Raw genomic sequence first — 19,155 nt, 5'->3', positions numbered from 1 at the left:
ATATGCAGAAATCACATAATGTGCTTTTACTTCATTTAAATTATGTGTTTTCTCACAATATACAAGGTATATGTTTTTTAACAAGAGGTTTCTTGTGTTGTAGAGATGTGTTACCTCAGGGTCTGCCTGATGAATATGCCTTTGTGACCACATTCAAGTTCAGGAAGACCTCTCGTAAAGAAGACTGGTACCTGTGGCAGGTCTATGACAAATACGGCATCCCGCAGGTGTGCACTAATGAGTCCTGAAGGGGGCTGAAACAACAGGGCTGTATTCAGAAATTTAAGTTTCTCTTCAAAAGTTCTGCTTTTCAAATCAGTTTAACAATTTGAAATCATTTATAACATCAAATATCATTAAATGCAATGTAAGTTGATCAGGCTGTAATGAGAATGTCCTCCAGGTCTCCATCCGCCTGGACGGGGAGAACAAAGCGGTGGAGTACAACGCTGTGGGCCTGACAAAGGATGCGGTCCGGGCCGTCTTTAAGAACCCAGAGGTGGAAGATCTGTTTGACCGTAACTGGCATAAGATCGGCATGAGGGTGGACTCCAAGTCAGTGTCCCTGTTCCTGGACTGCAAGCACATTGAGACGCTCCCCATAGAGGAAAGAGAAGACATCGACATCCAGGGAAAGACTGTCATCGGCAAGAGACTCTATGACAGCGTTCCCATTGATGTAAGCAAACAATTGGAGTTTATTTATATGTATTTTATACAAGATTAAGTCTCCCTTGCACAAAAGTGCTGTGATGGTACCATGATGGTATTTAATTATTATACCATGGTATACCAAGGTACTGATTGATTATAGTTTTCATATACAATAATATTTTCATGTCACATCAGAGAATACCATCATGGTAGTCTCTAAAATACATGGTTAAATAATTGATATATGATTTGATGGTACACTAGCATCAGTGAGAAGATTTCTAAAGATTTTTTTTATTCAGCAAGGATGCATTAAATTTATCAAAAATGACAGTAAAGACTTTTTAAAATGTCTAGAAAAAAAGTATAATTTCAATTTCAAATAAAGGTTGTTCTTTTGGACTTTCTTTTCATCAAAAAATCCTTAGAAGGAGTTACACCGCACTCACGATCACCAAGGTGCCAGACAAACAAGACTGAAAATCTAAAAAAATAAACTGTCTGCACACTTAAATCCTTAAGCAAATTTAATCACCAAGCTTTAGGTCAAACATCAAAAAATCCTTGAAAAATGTATCTTGGTTTCCACAAAAATATTAAGCAGCACAGCTGGTTTCAGTATTGATCATAGTAACCTGTATGATGGGAGAGATTTATATAAAAGCAATTTAATTATATTAAATTGGAATAATTTTTTCACAATACCACATTATTAATAAAAAAAAAAATTATTGATCATAAAAGACTTCTTCCAAAAAAAAAAAAAAAAATAAAAAAAAAATCTTAATGACCCAAATCTATTGAATGGTGATGTTCATGAAGTTTTAAGTCATCCAAAATCATGACTAATACAACCAGTTCCTGTGTTTCTGCCTGTGTTTCCTCTATAGTTTGACCTCCAGAGGATGGTGATCTACTGTGATGGTAAACAGTCTGAGCAAGAGACATGTTGCGATATTCCTGGTGGCCCAGTAAGTGCATTTTACTCGCATACAAATATTTATTCTCATTATGTCATCACCTGGATAGTAAGGCAAAAACAAACGGTTTCAAACAGGACAAGTTCTCCAAAGGGCTCAAAGGTCTTTGTTTTTAGTCCTTAATGAAGATGAAGATGGGGAATATTCGTTGTCTAGAATCCAGAATTCCTTGCTCATAATACTGGACATCCGATGCTTCCTCTTCCTTTCCTCTCTCTTTCTTTCATAACACGCTCAGTCTCTTTCCGTTTCCTTGTTCACTTTCTCTTCTCACTCAGTGTGAACAATCTCTGGTGACTGAAGCACCTCCACTCCCGCTGCCCACCCCAAAACCAACAAGTGCTGAGCAGAAGAAACCAGCCGCTGTCAACTGCTCCTGTCCTGCAGGGGAAAGGGTAAGACCTCCAGGTCAAAGGTCACACTCTTAAAGCTGGTGAACCCCCATGTTTAACATGCAAAAAAATTGAATATCAGCCTTATGATACAGGAACCAAAATTATTTACAGTATATGAGGGAAAAAAAAGGCTAATTAGTTCATTTCTGAAGTCATGTGCTGAAGAAATTTTGGTCATGTTAATATTAAAGAAATGTTTTGGTTTCTATAAACACCATCTGTGATCATAATTTCAGCTCAGCTTCACCTTAGTTTGTAAAAACAAGTAAAAATGTATAGTAATGCACTTACAATGAAAGTCTATGGGTCTAGGCTTTGCACTGGAATAAACTCTAAATAAATACACTGGTGTTGCCACAAGACTTCAACATTAAACAAAAAAAAAAATATATAAAAACAATTAATAAAAAGTACAGTTATTATATAAAATTATGCAAAAAAAATTATAATGCTGCAAAAAAAGGAGTAACAAAATAATAAAATTAGAATGTTATTTCAACAGTTTAAGAAACATATTTGGTATTCATGTAAGCATTAATTTAATATAAATTATGTACATATATAATTAAATCAAATTGGCTGCACATTTTGTTTTAAACCCCATGCATGCCATAGACATTCACCATATTGGCAAAATTATTTTCTGTGTTAATTAACTGTATGTCTCTGATACTTTTAATAGATATTTTTTTTTTTTTATTATTATAATTTAACCTGGAACTTTTATTTTAAGATATAAGGCTGGATATCAATTTTTTTATATTCTTTTGTAATGCATTAATTTCTGTTTTGTAATGCATTCATTCTTTACACACTTTTATTTCTGACCTCTATCTTTCAAAATGTCTGTCTCTTTTGCTATCTCTTTCAATCTTTCCCATCCTACAGGGTGAGACAGGTCTACCAGGTGCCGTGGGGCCCAAGGGTGAAAAGGTCAAATAATGTTTCATTATCACAGCATCACACAATTACTTTATTATGCTTTTGCACATCATCTCTGGATGCATTTCTAGTGGGTTCCTCATAGGCTCTTTGCATAAACTGTGCATCTGCAGGGGGATCCTGGTCTTAAAGGGGCAGAAGGACCACCAGGATCCAAAGGGCATAAAGGAGAACGTGTACGGCATCCATATTATAACTTACAAAGTTTCATATAGCTTTGTTGACTGTTTAGATGAACATAAAACAGCATTGTTGTATATTAGAAATGCTTTTTGCAGTATAGTTGTTAGAGAAAACATGATTTATTTTAACACAATTTTGATCTACTTCCATCTCTGCTGTTTCTGTTTCTCTGGGCCTGGAGAATAATTGATCGGTGTTGATTGATTATTTGCAGGGCCAGGCTATCTCTATCAAAGGTGATAGAGGAGAGAAGGTAAGGTCATGAATTTAACAGCCAAACTCCTCAAGATAGACAAAACATTGAATGTGTAGTCTATATGTGTGTTTGTTTGTGCACGTGTGTATTCTGTCGTTTCGTGCAAGCCAGAACCCAATTCATCAAAAACTTCATTCTTTCCTTGAATCCAAAGTCTATGATTACAAAAGAACATAGCAGAATAGAAAAACCGTTGAAACTGCCACTCTTTTAAGGATGATAACAATAAAAATACCTTATTTTGAAATGCAGAATTATGGGTCTTCCAACCTCACAGGATATACAAAACAAGAAGCTGTGCACCGAACACCCACTCACAATGCTTAAAACAGACATCCTCCATAATTAACCTCTATCAGTCAGAGATTTGTACAGGAGATTAGACGACTGTGGTGTTGTCAATAGAACGACGACTGCCATTATTTAAACATTTACCTGTGCTTCTCAGTAAATGTCCAGATTTCACTTGTATGATGAATATTTTGATTCACAGTCTGTTAAGACTTCTGGAAAGGAGTCGTATTTTTGAGGTTTCCACTGCACTTGGTCACTGGTCGGACAAATTTAGATGCCAGTTGACGCCCACAGCTAGAAAAATGTAGCATGCTGGATTGGTCAGTGGAATTTCCTGCAGGCGACCTACAAACAGCAAATGGTGTGCTGGAGCAGGTTAACAATTGCAAAACAAACACACAAAACAATTAATATTGCTTATACTTAAAGGGACAGTTCACCCAGAAATGAAAATGTTGTCATCGTTTACTCACCCTCAAGTTGTTCCAAACCTGTATGAGTTTCTTTCTTCTATTAAATATATTTGGAAGAGTGCTGATAAACAAACAGTTGACGGTAGCTATTGACTTACATAGTTTGGAAAAACAAATACTGTGGAAGTCAGTGTTTGCCATCAACTGTTTGGTTACCAGCATTCTTCCAAATCTTCTTTTGTGTTTAACAGAAGAAAGAAACTCATACAGTTTTGGAACAACATGAAGGTGAGTAAATAATGACAACATTTCATTTTTGGTTGAACTGTCCCTTTAAGATTTAGAACAAACCCAAAAAAATGTAATTGGCATCATTGACTCACCCTCATGTCATTCCAAACCTGCAAGTCTCTGGTTAATCTTCAAAACCCTATTGAGCCTAAGTTAAATCTGTTCATCATATAAAATGATCGTATCTCCTCACAAGACTTTGGTTAAAATGCTCGATTCATATGGATTTGTTTTACAACGCCTTTTATGCACTGCAAACATTGATTTTCTTCCGCAGTTTTTTATCTTGCTTTCCAATATAAATATCTAAATAGTCTTAAATCATTAAATGTTTACTTGAGAAGCACAGTGACTTAAGATATTATGTCTTGTTTCAATAAAAAAATGAGTTTATGTTTAAAACAATAGGGAAAACAAGATTATTATTATTATTATTTTGTTAAATTGGCAGATTTTATTCTTGTTTTAAGTACAAACTCCCTTAATTTTGATAAAAAAATTCAGGAAATAAGACTCAATAGCTTAACATTTTTTGATTATTCAAATCATAGTTGCCTAGACCTTCAGTGGAGGGACAGAAACCTTTTGGGTTCCATTAAAAATATCTTTGTATGTATTTCGAAGATTAACCAAAATTGTTTGGGTTTGGAATGACATAAGGGTGAGAAATGATTTGTGAGAAATGAAGTGTGCTGTTACTTTTTTACACTATTCAAATCATTTTCTTACTCAATATTTTTGTCTTGTTTTACTCAACATTCATTTACTTGAGAAGCTTAATGACTAAGTGTATTTTTGGGTCTTGATGAGTGAGTTTATGCATAAAACAAGTAAAAATATCTGTCAGTCAGTATTTTTTACTTTTTAAAACATAAACTCACTTAATTTTGATACTTTTTTTTTTCCAGAAACAATACTTCATATCTTTAGTCACTTTCCTTCTCAAGTAACTGTATCTTGACTTTAGACAAAAATACTTTTTCCAAGACATAAATACTATGAAAATAGTTTTTTACATGGCAGATAATAAATTAGGTGAAAAATCCCCTAGACTTTCAATAAAGGAGGAACCTAAGCCATATGGGCCAGTAACCATAGCATTGTGGTGGCAAGTTACATGAATGTTTTTGTTGTTATGCATGATTTTTATTTGCTTGTGTGTGTATTTCTCGGTGTATTTGTCAGTGTTTGCATGAGTGTCCATGTGTGTATGTTAATGTGTGTTCATTCTGCGTTTGTAAATGTGTGTCCGTGTGCTCACATGTACAGTATCCATGTGTTACAGTATAATGTTAGCTAGCAGCATATGGAGGAGTTGGCTAGTTAAAATGCATGATGCCGCAAACGCATGTTTGTGTTTGAGGTGTTTCTCTGTCTCTAAACCCTGTTGTGATCGTTTTGTCAATCCTTTAACACTGTAATGTTGTTTGTTTTGAATTTGTGGTGCTTTGGAAATGTTGAGTCATGGTGCACATGCTGAAAAGAGATGTTGCAAAGTACTGTTTACAATATATTTTAATGACACTTTAAGGAACCAATCTATTGGCTTCAATAGATAACTTCAGAAACTAATCGAAATCAAAAAATTTGCAACCACTATATGCTGTCTGGGTTGGCAGCGCTCAAGATTGTGGAGTTTTTTTTTTTTTTTTCTTGTTGCTTTCTCTCGATGGCATTTGTAAGTTTTCGGTTGGCTTTATCAAAGTGTTAAGAAGTTTGAGAGTGAGCTGCAGTGTGTGAAGTAGTCAGGTCATAAAAGCTTTTCTCTTGTACTGTTCGACTCTCAAAATTCCAGAAGATTCCCTGGAGTGCATGAGACGTCTGAAAGGCAAGATATAATGGCAAAGATTTCTTTAGGTTTCCTTAGTGGTGTTTAGCATTAGAGTGTGATTCATTTTAATGCCCAGAAAACTACACTAACTGCTGTTGGCCTCTTTTTGTATTTTTATGATCTCACAAGCCTTTCTTCGTTATATATACTGTATATTATAACATGCGATTCTCTGAGTACAAATATGGAAAACTGGAATTCTCTAATGATCATTTCAATCAAAATCAGACAGTGAGTTTTTGGCTGGCTGGTTTGATGGTCTTGTTTTAAAAATATTCTTTTGGTTTCTAAGGTCCAATTTTTCACAGGAATGCGTTTGGCCCCATTGAACATGTATAACATGCTGAAGGATGAAACGTTTCGGGGGCCACTTGTGGCCATGTCCAATGTCATGTGACATCTTGTTTTAATGCCATGTTGAAATCTCATCTTTCTCCGCAGGGGGACAGCGGCGAGCGTGGTGAACCTGGAGCCAGAGGAGAAAGAGGAGAAAGAGTAAGACACACTTGTGTACATGCAAACAACATGAAATGCCATTTGTAGTTAGCTTGCGCTACTATTCAAAAGTTTGGGGTCGTTAATAGAAAAAGGTTCTGAAAGAACCAAAGTAAAAACAGAAATACTGTGAAATATTATTACAATTTAAAATGATTTGTTTTCTATTAGATTTTTTAAATGTATTTTATTCCTTTTATTCCTGCTAAGCTGAATGTTCAGCATCATTACTCCAGTCTTCAGTGTCACATGATCCTTCAGAAATCATTCTAATATACTGATTTGCTGCTCAACAAACATTTCTGATTGTTATTGTTGAAGACGGTTGTGCTGCTTAATTTTATTTATTTATTTATTGCGGAGACTGTGATTTTTTTTCAGGATAATTTGATGAATAAGTTATAATTTATTTAAAATATATTTAAAAAAATAATAACAATGTAACAGTCTTAACTGTTTAGATTATGAATTATGTGAATATGAATTATGAAAATAAATAAATAAATAAATAAACTGAACCCAAACATTTGAATATTTAGCAGCAGAATATTCAGCAGAAAATATTATAGGGCGGGACTTGTTGTTGTCCTTTGGGTTTGCTTTGTGGATGCTGTGATATTATTGATTCATTTTAATTCCTGGCAGTGTTTATTACATCAGCAGAAAAAAATAAATAAATAAAAATAACTACTTCATACTGTGCAGTATACAATTAATATTTTTTTTATTTATTTATTCATTAATAATCCAGTTTTGTCTAGACATTCCTGATTCCATAGATGTGTTTAAAAGTGGCGTTAATATTTATTTAACTTTTAGGGATCAGACGGTTTACCCGGTCTGGGTGGGAAACACGGAGATAAAGGAGAGAGAGTAAGTGACAAAAAGTTTTTTAAAAGGTATATTTTGATAGTTACAGTCTAATGACCGAGCATATTGATGAACAGGGTGAACAAGGAGTTGCTGGTAAAGCTGGGTTACCTGGACCTCTCGGACCAAAGGTAAGACCTCCTTTAGACAGAAGAGTAAGGATATGCTTGATTAGACTAGTGTCAGAAATTAACATTCTGTAATTGTCAATATTAGCCCCCCCATAATTTATTTTCAGGGGAATGTTTTGTCATTTTGAGTCCAAAGAGGCTGTTGTCATTCTAAAAATTATAATTTTTTTCTAATTGTCTTGTTAAAATTAAATCAACATCAAATCTAAAAGCAGCAGTAAATAATGCAGTAAGCTCTCTATTGTATGTCATTGTAGATTTCATTGTGTTCGCTGTGGGTAATATTTTTTATCACTTTTTGGTGAGAAGCTAATTTCTGTGCTAGGTGTTCTCATGTCGTTTTTAACATGATTTGGCCTTTTTGACCTTTTTTTATTCAGGGTATCCAAGGAGATGCTGGTCCACCTGGCGCACCGGGTGCTCAAGGGGTGTCTGTAAGTATGATGTTTGAATGCGTGGTATGATGCGTTTAAGCCATGTACTGATGATTATGAAAGCCTTCAGAGTATTGCAATAGAAATGTACTTATGACTTTATCAATAATTGCTACTTGTATTTCACAATCACAACTTGATTTCTCTTAAAAGCATCTTAATATCTAACAATTGTGACTTTATTTTACAGTATCTTTTTTCTCACAATAACCTTATTATTATTATTTTTTATTTTGTATTTTATTGCATTTTTATTTATTTATGCATATGTTTAATTATTTATTTATTTTTTGAGGTTGAAACTGGCTTCAGTAGATGATCAGTTCATTAGAAACAAACTGAAATGAAGACTTTGCATCTGCAATTTTGCGTTACACCTGTTCAGGACAGATCGTAGTGTGGCCAGTGTTCTTCTCTGTGAATATTATCTTTGTAATATGTTGAATGAACTATGTTTTTCATCAGGGTGTCGCTGGAGTTAAAGGAGACAAAGGAGCTTCCGGAGAAAGGGTAAGGGATGGCTGACACCTGTCAATCATAACCAACTGTTACCACAAACATCATTACTTAGGCACAGTGTTAGTATAAAGCATTAAACATGGGAATGTCCTGCACTGTTTGTGCTACAGACATGAATGATTCCTAAAATTATGCAGCAGAAGTTTTGCATGCACAGCACTAACATTGTCTTGAGAAAATGTAAAAATCTAGTTTAGTCTGTCAATGCAAACCACCTTCAGCCCACTAAGAGGCCTGGGACAATGTTCCCGCTTGTCTTTCCCTTGTCAGCACCCCTGTTTTAGTTTTAATGCTTTGGAATAACTTGGATGGAGCCCAAAGTACTGTACATACCAGTCAGATCCAAACACTACAGAGTGAACACAGGCAGACTGATAACTCCAACAGATGTCTCAGTGCTGATGTAGACTCCATATACAATATCCTGTTCTGTGGGGGCGTTGTGCAGTCAGACGGGTCTTAGAACAGTTTCACACCGTAGAGCATCAACGTCATTCTTCAGTCTGTCTGACGGTCCACCCCCGCACGCACCCTGAGAGCTATTAAGACAAATTTGATTTTCCTGAAACTTCGAAGTTAAAGATGAAGCAAATTTGCACCACTAGTGTCACAAAATGGAACTGCTAAAATAATGATTGCTTTCATACAGATTCATGTCAATGACTCATCTGTCATTGGATGGCAAACAGATCTGGCCCAAACTGACTCCATTGGTTGAGCTGATGCTGCTGTATTTGGCTGGTTGGGATGCTCAAACAAACAATATTTTAGAACTATTTACAGCTATTATGTTAAAGGTTTTAACATGGGAAAACAAGCTTAGTTTTGGCAAAAATGCACTACTTTTAAGTAAGAATGCTGGTAATTCAGTGCAAATGGAGCAAAGGGATATATTTTTAGAACCAATGCATGGTTCACTGAAAGAGGAAATATCTGATTCTGCTTTTTTGAGAATGGCTTTTCATTTGAACTAAAATTCAAAATAAATATGTCATACAAACGCATCCACCATCTGTTATATTTCATGAATTTCTGACCTGAAAAAGCAGGCACTGCATAGTGGATATTGCACGTTTTTATTATATTACAGTCACATTTCCATCCCATCAGTCCGTTTCCTGCTGCTGTTTTCTGTATTAAAATCAAAGCACCTGTCTAGACAAACATACATAATTTAAAGTTAAAGGAGTAGTTCAAACAAAAAATGATGATGTCATTCCCAACCTGTATGCTGTTTATGGAACATAAAATTAGAAAATGGGAATAAAAATAGGGACTTTGGATGTGACATACTATTGAAATCAGAATTAATTATGCTCATAAATACAGAACAATAAATGTACAGAGCAAATTGTAAATATTTTGTACTATAATAGTTGTTTATCAAGATGACTTTCATGAAGTTATCATTGCAAAATTGGAAGCAGAATACATTTATTAAATATTATTTACTATTTAATAAGTTTGGCGACAGTAAGATTTTAAAATGTTTTTAACATAATTTTCTTATGCTCACCAAGGCTGCATTTATTTGATCAAAATTACAGTAAAAACAATAATATTGTGAAATATCATTACAAGTTAAAATGTAATTATTCCTGTTATGTAAAGCTGAATTTTCAGCATCATTACTCCAGTCTTCACTGTCACATGATCCTTCAGAAATAATTTTAATATACTCATTTGCTGCTCAACAAACATTTCTTAGTATTATCAATGTTGAAAACAGTTGTGCTGCTTCATTTTGTGTGTGTGTGTGTGTGTGTTAATGTCACATTTCATCCATTTAATGCATCCTTGCAGTATAAAAATATGAATTTCTTTGAAAAAATCTTACTGACCCCAAATTTTTTTATTACACCAATTGTCCATTCGATGACGTCTCCCTTTCAAATGGTGTTTAGGGTGAACCAGGTTTAGACGGGTTCTCAGGGAAACCAGGTCTTCCAGGACAAGAAGTAAGTATTCTGAGCGTTTTATAATGTTTAGCATTTGTCATATACCATTTTGCGCAGCATGCATGTACAGTACACTGGATGAAGAAGATTTTCATGTGTGCCTGTGTCATGTTTTGCTTAGGTCAAGTAAGTATACATTTTACCTAAATGACCTCTCTTTCTCCCATTTTCTCTAAAACCAGGGCCCTAGGGGGCTGATTGGTGCTCCTGGTGCAAGTGGAGTCAAAGGAGAAAAGGTAAAGAGACACTTTTTTGAGACACTCATTGCTTGGAAGATCTGGGCAAGTTTTTTATTCACCTTCAGTTTGTTCCAGACCCATATGAAGGTGTTTTGTAGAATGTTTCCTTCTTAGATAATTGACTCTAGCTATATTTGACTCTTCCTTATTTCCCATAAAACCCTCAAAACACAAATATCTTTCTTGGAAAATTATAGTTTTGTATCATATGCCTAACACTCATCCATAAAGACGCCTATTCAAAAATTCTGCCAAGGCTGTATCATTTAATCTCTCACTCGCCGTCCCGCACACCTTTGACAATTCCACTTCAGTTTAACTCCATTTAGAATATTAAATCACTGTGCTATTTTAATAAATCCTGTCAAAAGCTGATTAATAAATGCTGTGTTTGTTGATAGGGTGAACGAGGTCCTGCTGGATTACCTGGCGATGCAGTAAGACGTTTGATTCGTTAACTGAATTAATCACACTGTAAAAGAGTATTGAGATGCTCATTGCTTCATCTGTGTTTTTCCTCAGGTTCAGCTAGCAGGATTGAAGGGGGCGACTGTAAGTGTTGAGAAGATAAGTCTTGACCCTGGCTTCTGTTGATCGTACTCATAACTGGGTGTGTGTTCGTGTTTTCAGGGTATCCCTGGTGAACGAGGACCCCCAGGACCGGACGGCCCCCCTGGACCTCCTGTAAGATACATTTAATGCTCTTTCAAACAAGTTGTATTGTCATAAAGATGCATATTATTAAAGAAGAAAAGTGAAGTTAGTTCTGAGAAAAGATCTCCTGATCTATTCCTCCCATCTGGGCACAGTGGCACAGTGATTATTTTAAACCGCAAATTTTTAATTAAATCAGTTTAAGTAAATGGTTTGCAATGGCATCATGGCGCTATTTTAATAGGTTGGAAATGTGTCGAGGAATGAGGTAATTAGAGTCATTTTGTTCTATTATGTGTTTGTGTCAATGTGTAAGCACTTATGTGGATGTACTTTTAGATTTACATAGCACATGATAAACAGAATGGACAATAAAGTTAAATTCAAACATTTAGACTTTTTTAATGGGACTCAAGTGTCCAGATATTTTTTTGGAGTAACTGTACATCATGAATATCACATTTGTGGTCTGTTTGTGAAAAAAGAAGCATAGTTTTGCTCTGTCTGCTTTTGTTGTGTACTTCACTGTTTTTAATTAGCCTATTGTTTATGCTGTTTCTGTTCAGGGCCCACCTGGACCTGAAGGTTTGCCCGGTGTGCCGGGTGAGAATGGACAAAGGGTAGGACATTTGTATTTTATTGTAGCAGTCCATCTCGGCTGCATTTAATGGATATATAAGATGTTCTAGAACATGCTCTTTGGTAACCATAGAGACTGGCTGGAAAGCGCGGATCTCAGTGCATGTTCTGGTGATTTTGAGTGCTCTGCGGGGTCAGATTAAAGCGAGGAGCTCATTAGGAAGAGAGACAGGAGATGTTCGAATGGCCTGATGCTCTCAGATGCCCTCGAACTGATGAGATGACAGCATCATTAAAATGTTCTTAGAATACTTGAAAACATTGTTTCTTGCCAAAAATAATAATGGTATTTGGATAACTTATTCAACTAAACTAAACTAGCTTATAAATATAGCTTGAAGCACCCAAATCTGGTTGGTCTCCCAGTGTGGCCAAGCTGGTCTCAGCTGTACTACTGCCCCAAACCCTTCTAAAACCAGCTATCAGTCCAGCTAAGACCAGTAAACCAGTCTGATCCTCACACAACGCTATTGTATGCATGAGTCATATTAACTACTTTTTTTAATGACTTTTTGTCCTTAAGTTCCCACAGTGCCTGGGTCTCAGTGTTGTAGCTCAGCAGGGTTGCAGGTGTTCTGAATGTAGCCCGTGTTCTCTCTGTCCCAGCGGGAAACACTGTCAGGAGCTCTTAAAGAGGGAATCTAACTGATCTTGCGCTCAGCTCAGAAACGCAGCGGGTGGCGCTTGAGAATGACACACAACTGCAGAACACTAGGAAGCCCTGAGTGAGGCACTAAAAAGTGTCTCTCTGTCTTCTCTCTGATTTAAGCTCTTATCGCTGTAATAACTAAAAAAAAAAAAAAAAAAAAAAAATAAAGCCCTTCCATATGTCGGGCTCCTCCTGTTTCTGTTGGAAATATATCAACACAGGAAAGGAATCTTTGCTCATAGCATCTAACATATTGTTGTTTACTTTACATATTTCTAATTTCTGTTCACTATAGAACGAAACAAAATTGCCATAAGTGTGATTTCCTGTTTGTCCAGCAGAGGGCAGTGCAGTCCCTTATATGTGTCTCTGATGGATGGAAGGTTTCATTCACAGTCATTATAGACATTATAAACTCTACCTGACCTCTCACATGGATTTCATTTTTGTCTATTATTAATATGGACATTTTGATTGATTAACTGAAATTTGCTTGAGGGGGGAAAACCCTATAGTTAAAAAAATTGATAAATTAAAAGTATAGTTTGAATTGGAAAAAAGTTTGATATTATCTTATCAGTCAGACCAAGTGATTAAAAAAGCTGAAATTTGTTATTATTATTATTATTATTATTATTATTATTATTATTATTATTATTATTATAATTATAATATTTTATTTTACATTTAATTTTATAAAATATCTTCTTACTCCACATTCCTTATTATCTTTTTATTTATTTCAAGGACTGTATTATTATTATTTATTTATTATTTTTTATTACACTTTTTTTTTTTTTAATGAAATAACTCCTTATTCCTTATCTCCTTTATTTAGCTTTTACCTAGCACAGACTCATGAGACATCGTCTTCTCTGTTTCTCCAGGGTAGAAAAGGTGATGCAGGATTGCCGGGAGTTGATGGTCTTCCAGGACCACCTGTAAGAACCACCAGAACATTCATTCTTAGCCTGAGTCGAGCTCTTTGCCTTTTATTTTTTCCTGTCAAGTGTGGTTTTATGTTTGGAATATAATACTAACACACTGCTTACCATATACTGTATTTCAGTATGTCATTTATGTATTTAGTATGTCATTTATGTATTTCATGCATATGGAAACTTAGTATGCTATGCAAAAAAAAAAAAAAAAACAGTATGAATATTAGGACTATTTGGCATTCTCAGCATTATTATCTTAATGAAAAAGTCTGAAGTCTTTTTAAAGTAACAGAGAGCTCTAGTGGTTACCAGAGGAATAAGCATCCGTCAGATTAAAGAGCTAAACACATGCAGTGATCAAATAATATAATGTATATATTTGTATACATAATATATAACATAATATTTGTACATTTTAGCAAAATAAATTGTGAATGCATTGATTGCAGATAACTATTAATTTCAACATTTCAAGTTTTATTTCTGTGTTTTATTTTTAGGGTCCTCAGGGGCCTTCTGGGCCTCCTGGGAGCCCTGGACAAACAGGACCTCCAGTAAGTTTACATGCAACAAAATAATACTGTTTTCATTTGTTTTCATTTACGAACTGAACTAGAGCCACATAACAGTAGCAGATGATATTAAATTCATCTGTTTGTTCACATAGGGATTACCTGGTGAAATCGGCTTCTCAGGAAAACCAGGAGAAGCAGGAAAACCGGTGAGTCCTTCTGACTCAAAAATACTGTCCACACACTTTAATGACCTGTTGCCCTATTAACTCAACACTCATTTTTAGTGCAAAAAAAACTTGAAACAATGATTTTAACTGTAATTATTTTTCAGGGCCTGCCAGGAAAAGATGGATTAGATGGTTTCCCTGGAAACGACGGCGAGAAGGTTAGAGCTGTTTTAATGAGGCAAAATGTGAACTCAGTTCTGTGGAGGCAGAACTTCACCATTTATAAACCCATATAAACGCCAGATCTGCTTTTTGACCTTTTCATTTGTGTTTTTGCTGCACTGCAGTCTGTTTTTAATTATTTTGTATTTCCGTTTAGGGGCAAAGAGGAGAACCCGGACAGGACGGCTTCCCTGGTAAACCAGGACCTAAGGTAAAGAGTGACTAGTGCTTTAAGATCTGGGTTGGAAATCCATTTTTTTTTACCTCATCACCAATGCCAGTTTCTCTCTCTCAGGGAGATGAAGGCCCTCCAGGACCACGAGGACCTCCTGGTGAACGGGTGCGGGAAGTAAAACTTAAAACAACCTTGACAGAGCCTTGATAGAAGGACACATGACACAACTGTCTTTCTCTTTGTGTCTTGTTCTGTCTCAGGGAGTGTCTGGTTTGCCTGGAGAGGTCGGCACAATAGGACCCAAAGGAGAGAGAGGAGGCCAAGTAAGACAGAACTATATGGACATAATTATATGCTGTTTTCAAGTCAAAATCAGACGTTTTATTGATTAACACAATCAATAGACATTGATTTGTGAAAATATCAGTCTCTTCAGTAGAAAAAAACACTCCTACTGTGAGAACCATCATCTATTCACTTGGGTGCTTCTCAAAAACATGTTCAGCCAACATTTCACTGCAAAGATTGTGAGAAAAATACAAGAAATCATGTTCTGCATGAGACATTTTCAATCTTATTAATGTCAATTTATGCATAATTGGTATGTAGTTTTGTTTGAGACTTTTTTTGTCAGATTTCATCCCTCCATCTCTCGTAGGGAGAAAGAGGAAAAGATGGATTTGCTGGCTCGAAAGGAGAGAAAGGAGACAAGGTGAAAGACAAGAAAAAGTTTTCATGATTTAAAAAAAACAAACTTTACTATAACATAATACAGTAAAGAAGGCTTAAAGAGGCCATTTTTGACCATGAGTTGCTGTAGGTTTCACACATTCAGGATTAAACTGTCAGCGATGGTTTCCTGAGGGCATGAGGTCGTTAATGAGATAATTAACATGCTGACAGGATACGGATATAACCTCTCTGTTACTGTTTTTCATTCATACAGGGTGAGACTGGCCCCAGGGGTCCAGCCGGGGTCCCAGGCAATGTGAGTACAGATGATAATTGATATGTACTGTATACAAATGTGTGTCAATTTTTTGAAATTTAGATTTATACTTTACATGAAAGTTGATTAAATAAGCTTTCCATTGATGTATGGTTTGTTAGGATAGGACAATATTTGGCCAAGATACAACTATTAGAAAATCTGGAATCTGAGGGTGCAAAAAAATCAAAATACTGAGAAAATCTCCTTTAAAGCAATGCATATTACTAATCAAAAATGAAGTTTTTATATATTTACGGTAGGAAATTTACAAAATATCTTCATGGAACATGATCTTTACTTAATATCCTCATGATTTTTGGCACAAAAGAAAAATTGATAATTTTGACCCATACAATGTATTTTTGGCTATTGCTACAAATATACCCCAGCGACTTAAGACTGGTTTTGTGCTCCAGGGTCACATATATATCGATGTGAATATACAGTTATCGGTGATTTAAGTAATGATATCTGATATCTGATGTAAGTAATACATCTGATCCTTTTTTTTCATATTTAATCATGTATTGATTCAGCTGAAGCTCTGTTTATTGATGAAAGTGGCTTTTAATTTACAGTATTGTATTACAGTATTATTTCAAAGTGATGTGTTTTCATTCTCTTTAGGTGGCCAATGTGATTCCTGAACCTGGTGAACCGGTAAGCCATCAGTTTTGCCTTGATTTTGAGTAATATATATATATTTTTTTTGCATAATACATTGTATTTTAAAATAGCATATTTTGAGAATAATCTGTTGAGTGTATCTATTAACATAATCATCTTACACATTTTTCTTAAAGTGTGGTTGTGCCATGTTTATTGAAACTAAATGGCACTTGGTTTGATATTGTTATTTAATGCATTCATTTTTTTAAGTGTATGTGCATTTACTGTATATTCATGTAGATTTACAGTTTTTTTTTTTAATCTTTAGGGTAATCCGGGAGAGAAGGGCGAGAAAGGAGATCAAGGAAAACCAGGCGAGATGGTGAGCTTTTATTGTTTCTGACACTTACGAATGAATTTTATGTGTAATTAAGAAATCCTTGCAGTTTGTACAACCCATCACAAGAGGGCAGAAGAGAGTCAAGATTGGTTGAATTACTAGTCTCTTGTGCCTCTGAAAATGATTTCATTTATAGCATCATGTTACTGTCACTAGTGCATTCGTAATGCAGACATAATGAAGTCTGCTGTCAGTTTGAAGAATCACGAGGCAAATCCACCTGAAAAGAAACAGCAAAATATGTGCATTTCATTTCTTAGTGAGAACAGCCACTTGAAGTGTTTTACGCATTAGCTGTCATTAGATATTAAGGGATTTAGTGCTGCATAAGGGAATATAAATAAACCTGAAGGTCAGGGGCGTCACAGCACATCAGTTGATATTATGTACATCTGCTGGCTCACATTAAATCCACCATTTCGCTATTGGAAATTTTTTCCGGTGAAGGTGCCTTTTTGCCCCAAGCTATTAAAAATCATCTGTCCACAGATCAGTGCAGTTTCATTAATACAGAAAAATGTCCAAGCAATGTGTTATTTACATATTTACTGTAGCTGTTAAAAATAATAATAATAATTTACTGATGCTAAATTGTTGACATATCCAAAATTAGCTTTTTTCCATATTTAATCACTTGACTAATGTGGGCTAATTAATAATTCAGGAGTTCATTTCCTATACACTGACATCATGACCTGCCCATCTTCGGCATTCCCACTCTATACATTTTCTAGGGATTCTGCTCAAGATAATTTATATTAAATTACATTATTTTATGTGGTATATTGTTTTATATTATATTTTATTATTAAACACATTGAACAACAACAATAATAATAAGATTTCTCTTTCATGCACTCATTTACTAAAACAGTTCAGACATCAACCGATGCATCATTTACACAAACACAGACAAGCATGTTACGATGATGTATCTGCTCTCACCTGGATCTATTAGTGTGAAATGAGAAATCTCTCTTGAATTACTGTAGTTCTCGCAGGTTCTTGCATCCTTCATTTCTGCTAGAGAAACTGCCCCGATGACGTCTTTAAAGAGAGCCAGGTTTCATTTCTGGAGAGCAGTGTAAAGTTTGTGAAAGGAAATTACAAAGTCACTATGACTGTATGAACAAGAAAGTGTTTTAACATAGACAGACAAAAAAAAAAAAAAAAAAAAAAAAAAAAAAGACAGACATGAAAGGGTTAGTTCACCCAGAAATTAAAATTCTGTCATTTACTCCCCCTCATGTCTTTCCAAACCTGTATGAAACACAAAAGAAAATATTTTGATGAATGTACAAAACTGTTTCAGGTCCCATTTGCTTCCATAGTATGGAAGTAGTATAGTAAATATATTCTTTTTGGAATGACATGAAAATGAGTAAATGACAACAGAATTTAATTTTATTTTCTTTTTGGGTGTGCTATTCTTTTGAATAAAACATTACACACTTTGAATGCATTTTAGGTATGATAGCATATTTTCAGAGTGGTTACCTGTTACTAAAATCAATCTGATTACCTTCCCATTCTCTGATATTTCCAGGGTCAAAGAGGACTTCCCGGAGAGCAGGGATTCAGAGGACAAGCGGGACCTGCGGTAAACCAGAAACACCATCTTAACCTGCTGTTTTACAATACACCTGACTTGCATTCATTCACATGAGACAGTCTACTGAATATGACGATCATTGTTAATCCTATACCTTCATATTACACTCATATCTGTGAGAAAGTCAATGATGTTTAGAGTAATTGAGATGTTCCTTCTGTATTCCACACACGACTGTCTGATGTCTTTCTCTTGTTTGTGTGGACAGGGCCCTAAGGGGGATGCTGGAGAAAAAGGAGAGGCAGGGAGAAACGGAGACCCAGTAAGTTTGTCTTCTTACCACATATGATGTTTTGATTGATTTCAGAACTTTTCACTCTCATACTCTTCACTCTTTTTAGGGTCCACCTGGATTGATGGGTCCTCAGGGGCCCCGGGGGCTGCCAGGCAATGTGGTACATTCTTAAAAAAAAATCCTGCTTTTTGACATCCAAAATACAAGATCCATTTTAGGAAAGATACAGTTTGTTTCAACTGTAAATATAGTCATTTAAACTGGTGCATGACGTTTTTTCTTCTAATCTTCTTATTTTGTAATTAGATCTTTTAAAAGTCAAGTAGTAATGGAAGTATTTTTTTTGCAAGTGTAGATATCTTGTTTGTGTTTTTCAGGGTATTCCAGGCAGCATTGGTCCACCTGGGATCGCTGGACAGAGAGGAGAGAAGGTATGAAAATTAACAAATGAAATAAACCGC

The 19,155-nt window shown here is 35.2% G+C and overlaps 1 protein-coding gene across 2 annotated transcripts in view; it reads left to right on the top strand.

Moving 5' to 3' along the window:
- The window catches only part of LOC109112441 (collagen alpha-1(XXII) chain-like), a 50,284-nt gene that overhangs the window by 16,682 nt on the left and 14,447 nt on the right, over nucleotides 1-19,155 (top strand). The window contains exons 6-38 of one of the 2 annotated variants that reach the window (XM_042776260.1): nucleotides 104-227; nucleotides 404-679; nucleotides 1,545-1,625; nucleotides 1,913-2,029; nucleotides 2,918-2,962; nucleotides 3,085-3,147; nucleotides 3,369-3,407; nucleotides 6,681-6,734; nucleotides 7,554-7,607; nucleotides 7,682-7,735; nucleotides 8,116-8,169; nucleotides 8,635-8,679; nucleotides 10,593-10,646; nucleotides 10,829-10,882; nucleotides 11,287-11,322; nucleotides 11,408-11,437; nucleotides 11,516-11,569; nucleotides 12,106-12,159; nucleotides 13,715-13,768; nucleotides 14,269-14,322; nucleotides 14,436-14,489; nucleotides 14,615-14,668; nucleotides 14,830-14,883; nucleotides 14,968-15,012; nucleotides 15,108-15,170; nucleotides 15,506-15,559; nucleotides 15,794-15,835; nucleotides 16,466-16,498; nucleotides 16,776-16,829; nucleotides 18,394-18,447; nucleotides 18,668-18,721; nucleotides 18,801-18,854; nucleotides 19,072-19,125. In XM_042776260.1, the coding sequence (XP_042632194.1) occupies nucleotides 104-227; nucleotides 404-679; nucleotides 1,545-1,625; nucleotides 1,913-2,029; nucleotides 2,918-2,962; nucleotides 3,085-3,147; nucleotides 3,369-3,407; nucleotides 6,681-6,734; nucleotides 7,554-7,607; nucleotides 7,682-7,735; nucleotides 8,116-8,169; nucleotides 8,635-8,679; nucleotides 10,593-10,646; nucleotides 10,829-10,882; nucleotides 11,287-11,322; nucleotides 11,408-11,437; nucleotides 11,516-11,569; nucleotides 12,106-12,159; nucleotides 13,715-13,768; nucleotides 14,269-14,322; nucleotides 14,436-14,489; nucleotides 14,615-14,668; nucleotides 14,830-14,883; nucleotides 14,968-15,012; nucleotides 15,108-15,170; nucleotides 15,506-15,559; nucleotides 15,794-15,835; nucleotides 16,466-16,498; nucleotides 16,776-16,829; nucleotides 18,394-18,447; nucleotides 18,668-18,721; nucleotides 18,801-18,854; nucleotides 19,072-19,125 (2,065 nt within the window). The remainder of the gene's footprint in view (nucleotides 1-103; nucleotides 228-403; nucleotides 680-1,544; nucleotides 1,626-1,912; nucleotides 2,030-2,917; nucleotides 2,963-3,084; nucleotides 3,148-3,368; nucleotides 3,408-6,680; nucleotides 6,735-7,553; nucleotides 7,608-7,681; nucleotides 7,736-8,115; nucleotides 8,170-8,634; nucleotides 8,680-10,592; nucleotides 10,647-10,828; nucleotides 10,883-11,286; nucleotides 11,323-11,407; nucleotides 11,438-11,515; nucleotides 11,570-12,105; nucleotides 12,160-13,714; nucleotides 13,769-14,268; nucleotides 14,323-14,435; nucleotides 14,490-14,614; nucleotides 14,669-14,829; nucleotides 14,884-14,967; nucleotides 15,013-15,107; nucleotides 15,171-15,505; nucleotides 15,560-15,793; nucleotides 15,836-16,465; nucleotides 16,499-16,775; nucleotides 16,830-18,393; nucleotides 18,448-18,667; nucleotides 18,722-18,800; nucleotides 18,855-19,071; nucleotides 19,126-19,155) is intronic. The other variant, XM_042776261.1, reaches the window with a different exon arrangement.

Source organism: Cyprinus carpio, chromosome A19, assembly GCF_018340385.1.
Source record: "Cyprinus carpio isolate SPL01 chromosome A19, ASM1834038v1, whole genome shotgun sequence".
In the NCBI taxonomy this organism is placed as follows: Eukaryota; Metazoa; Chordata; class Actinopteri; order Cypriniformes; family Cyprinidae; genus Cyprinus; species Cyprinus carpio.
This window is presented reverse-complemented; position numbering and strand designations above follow the sequence as displayed.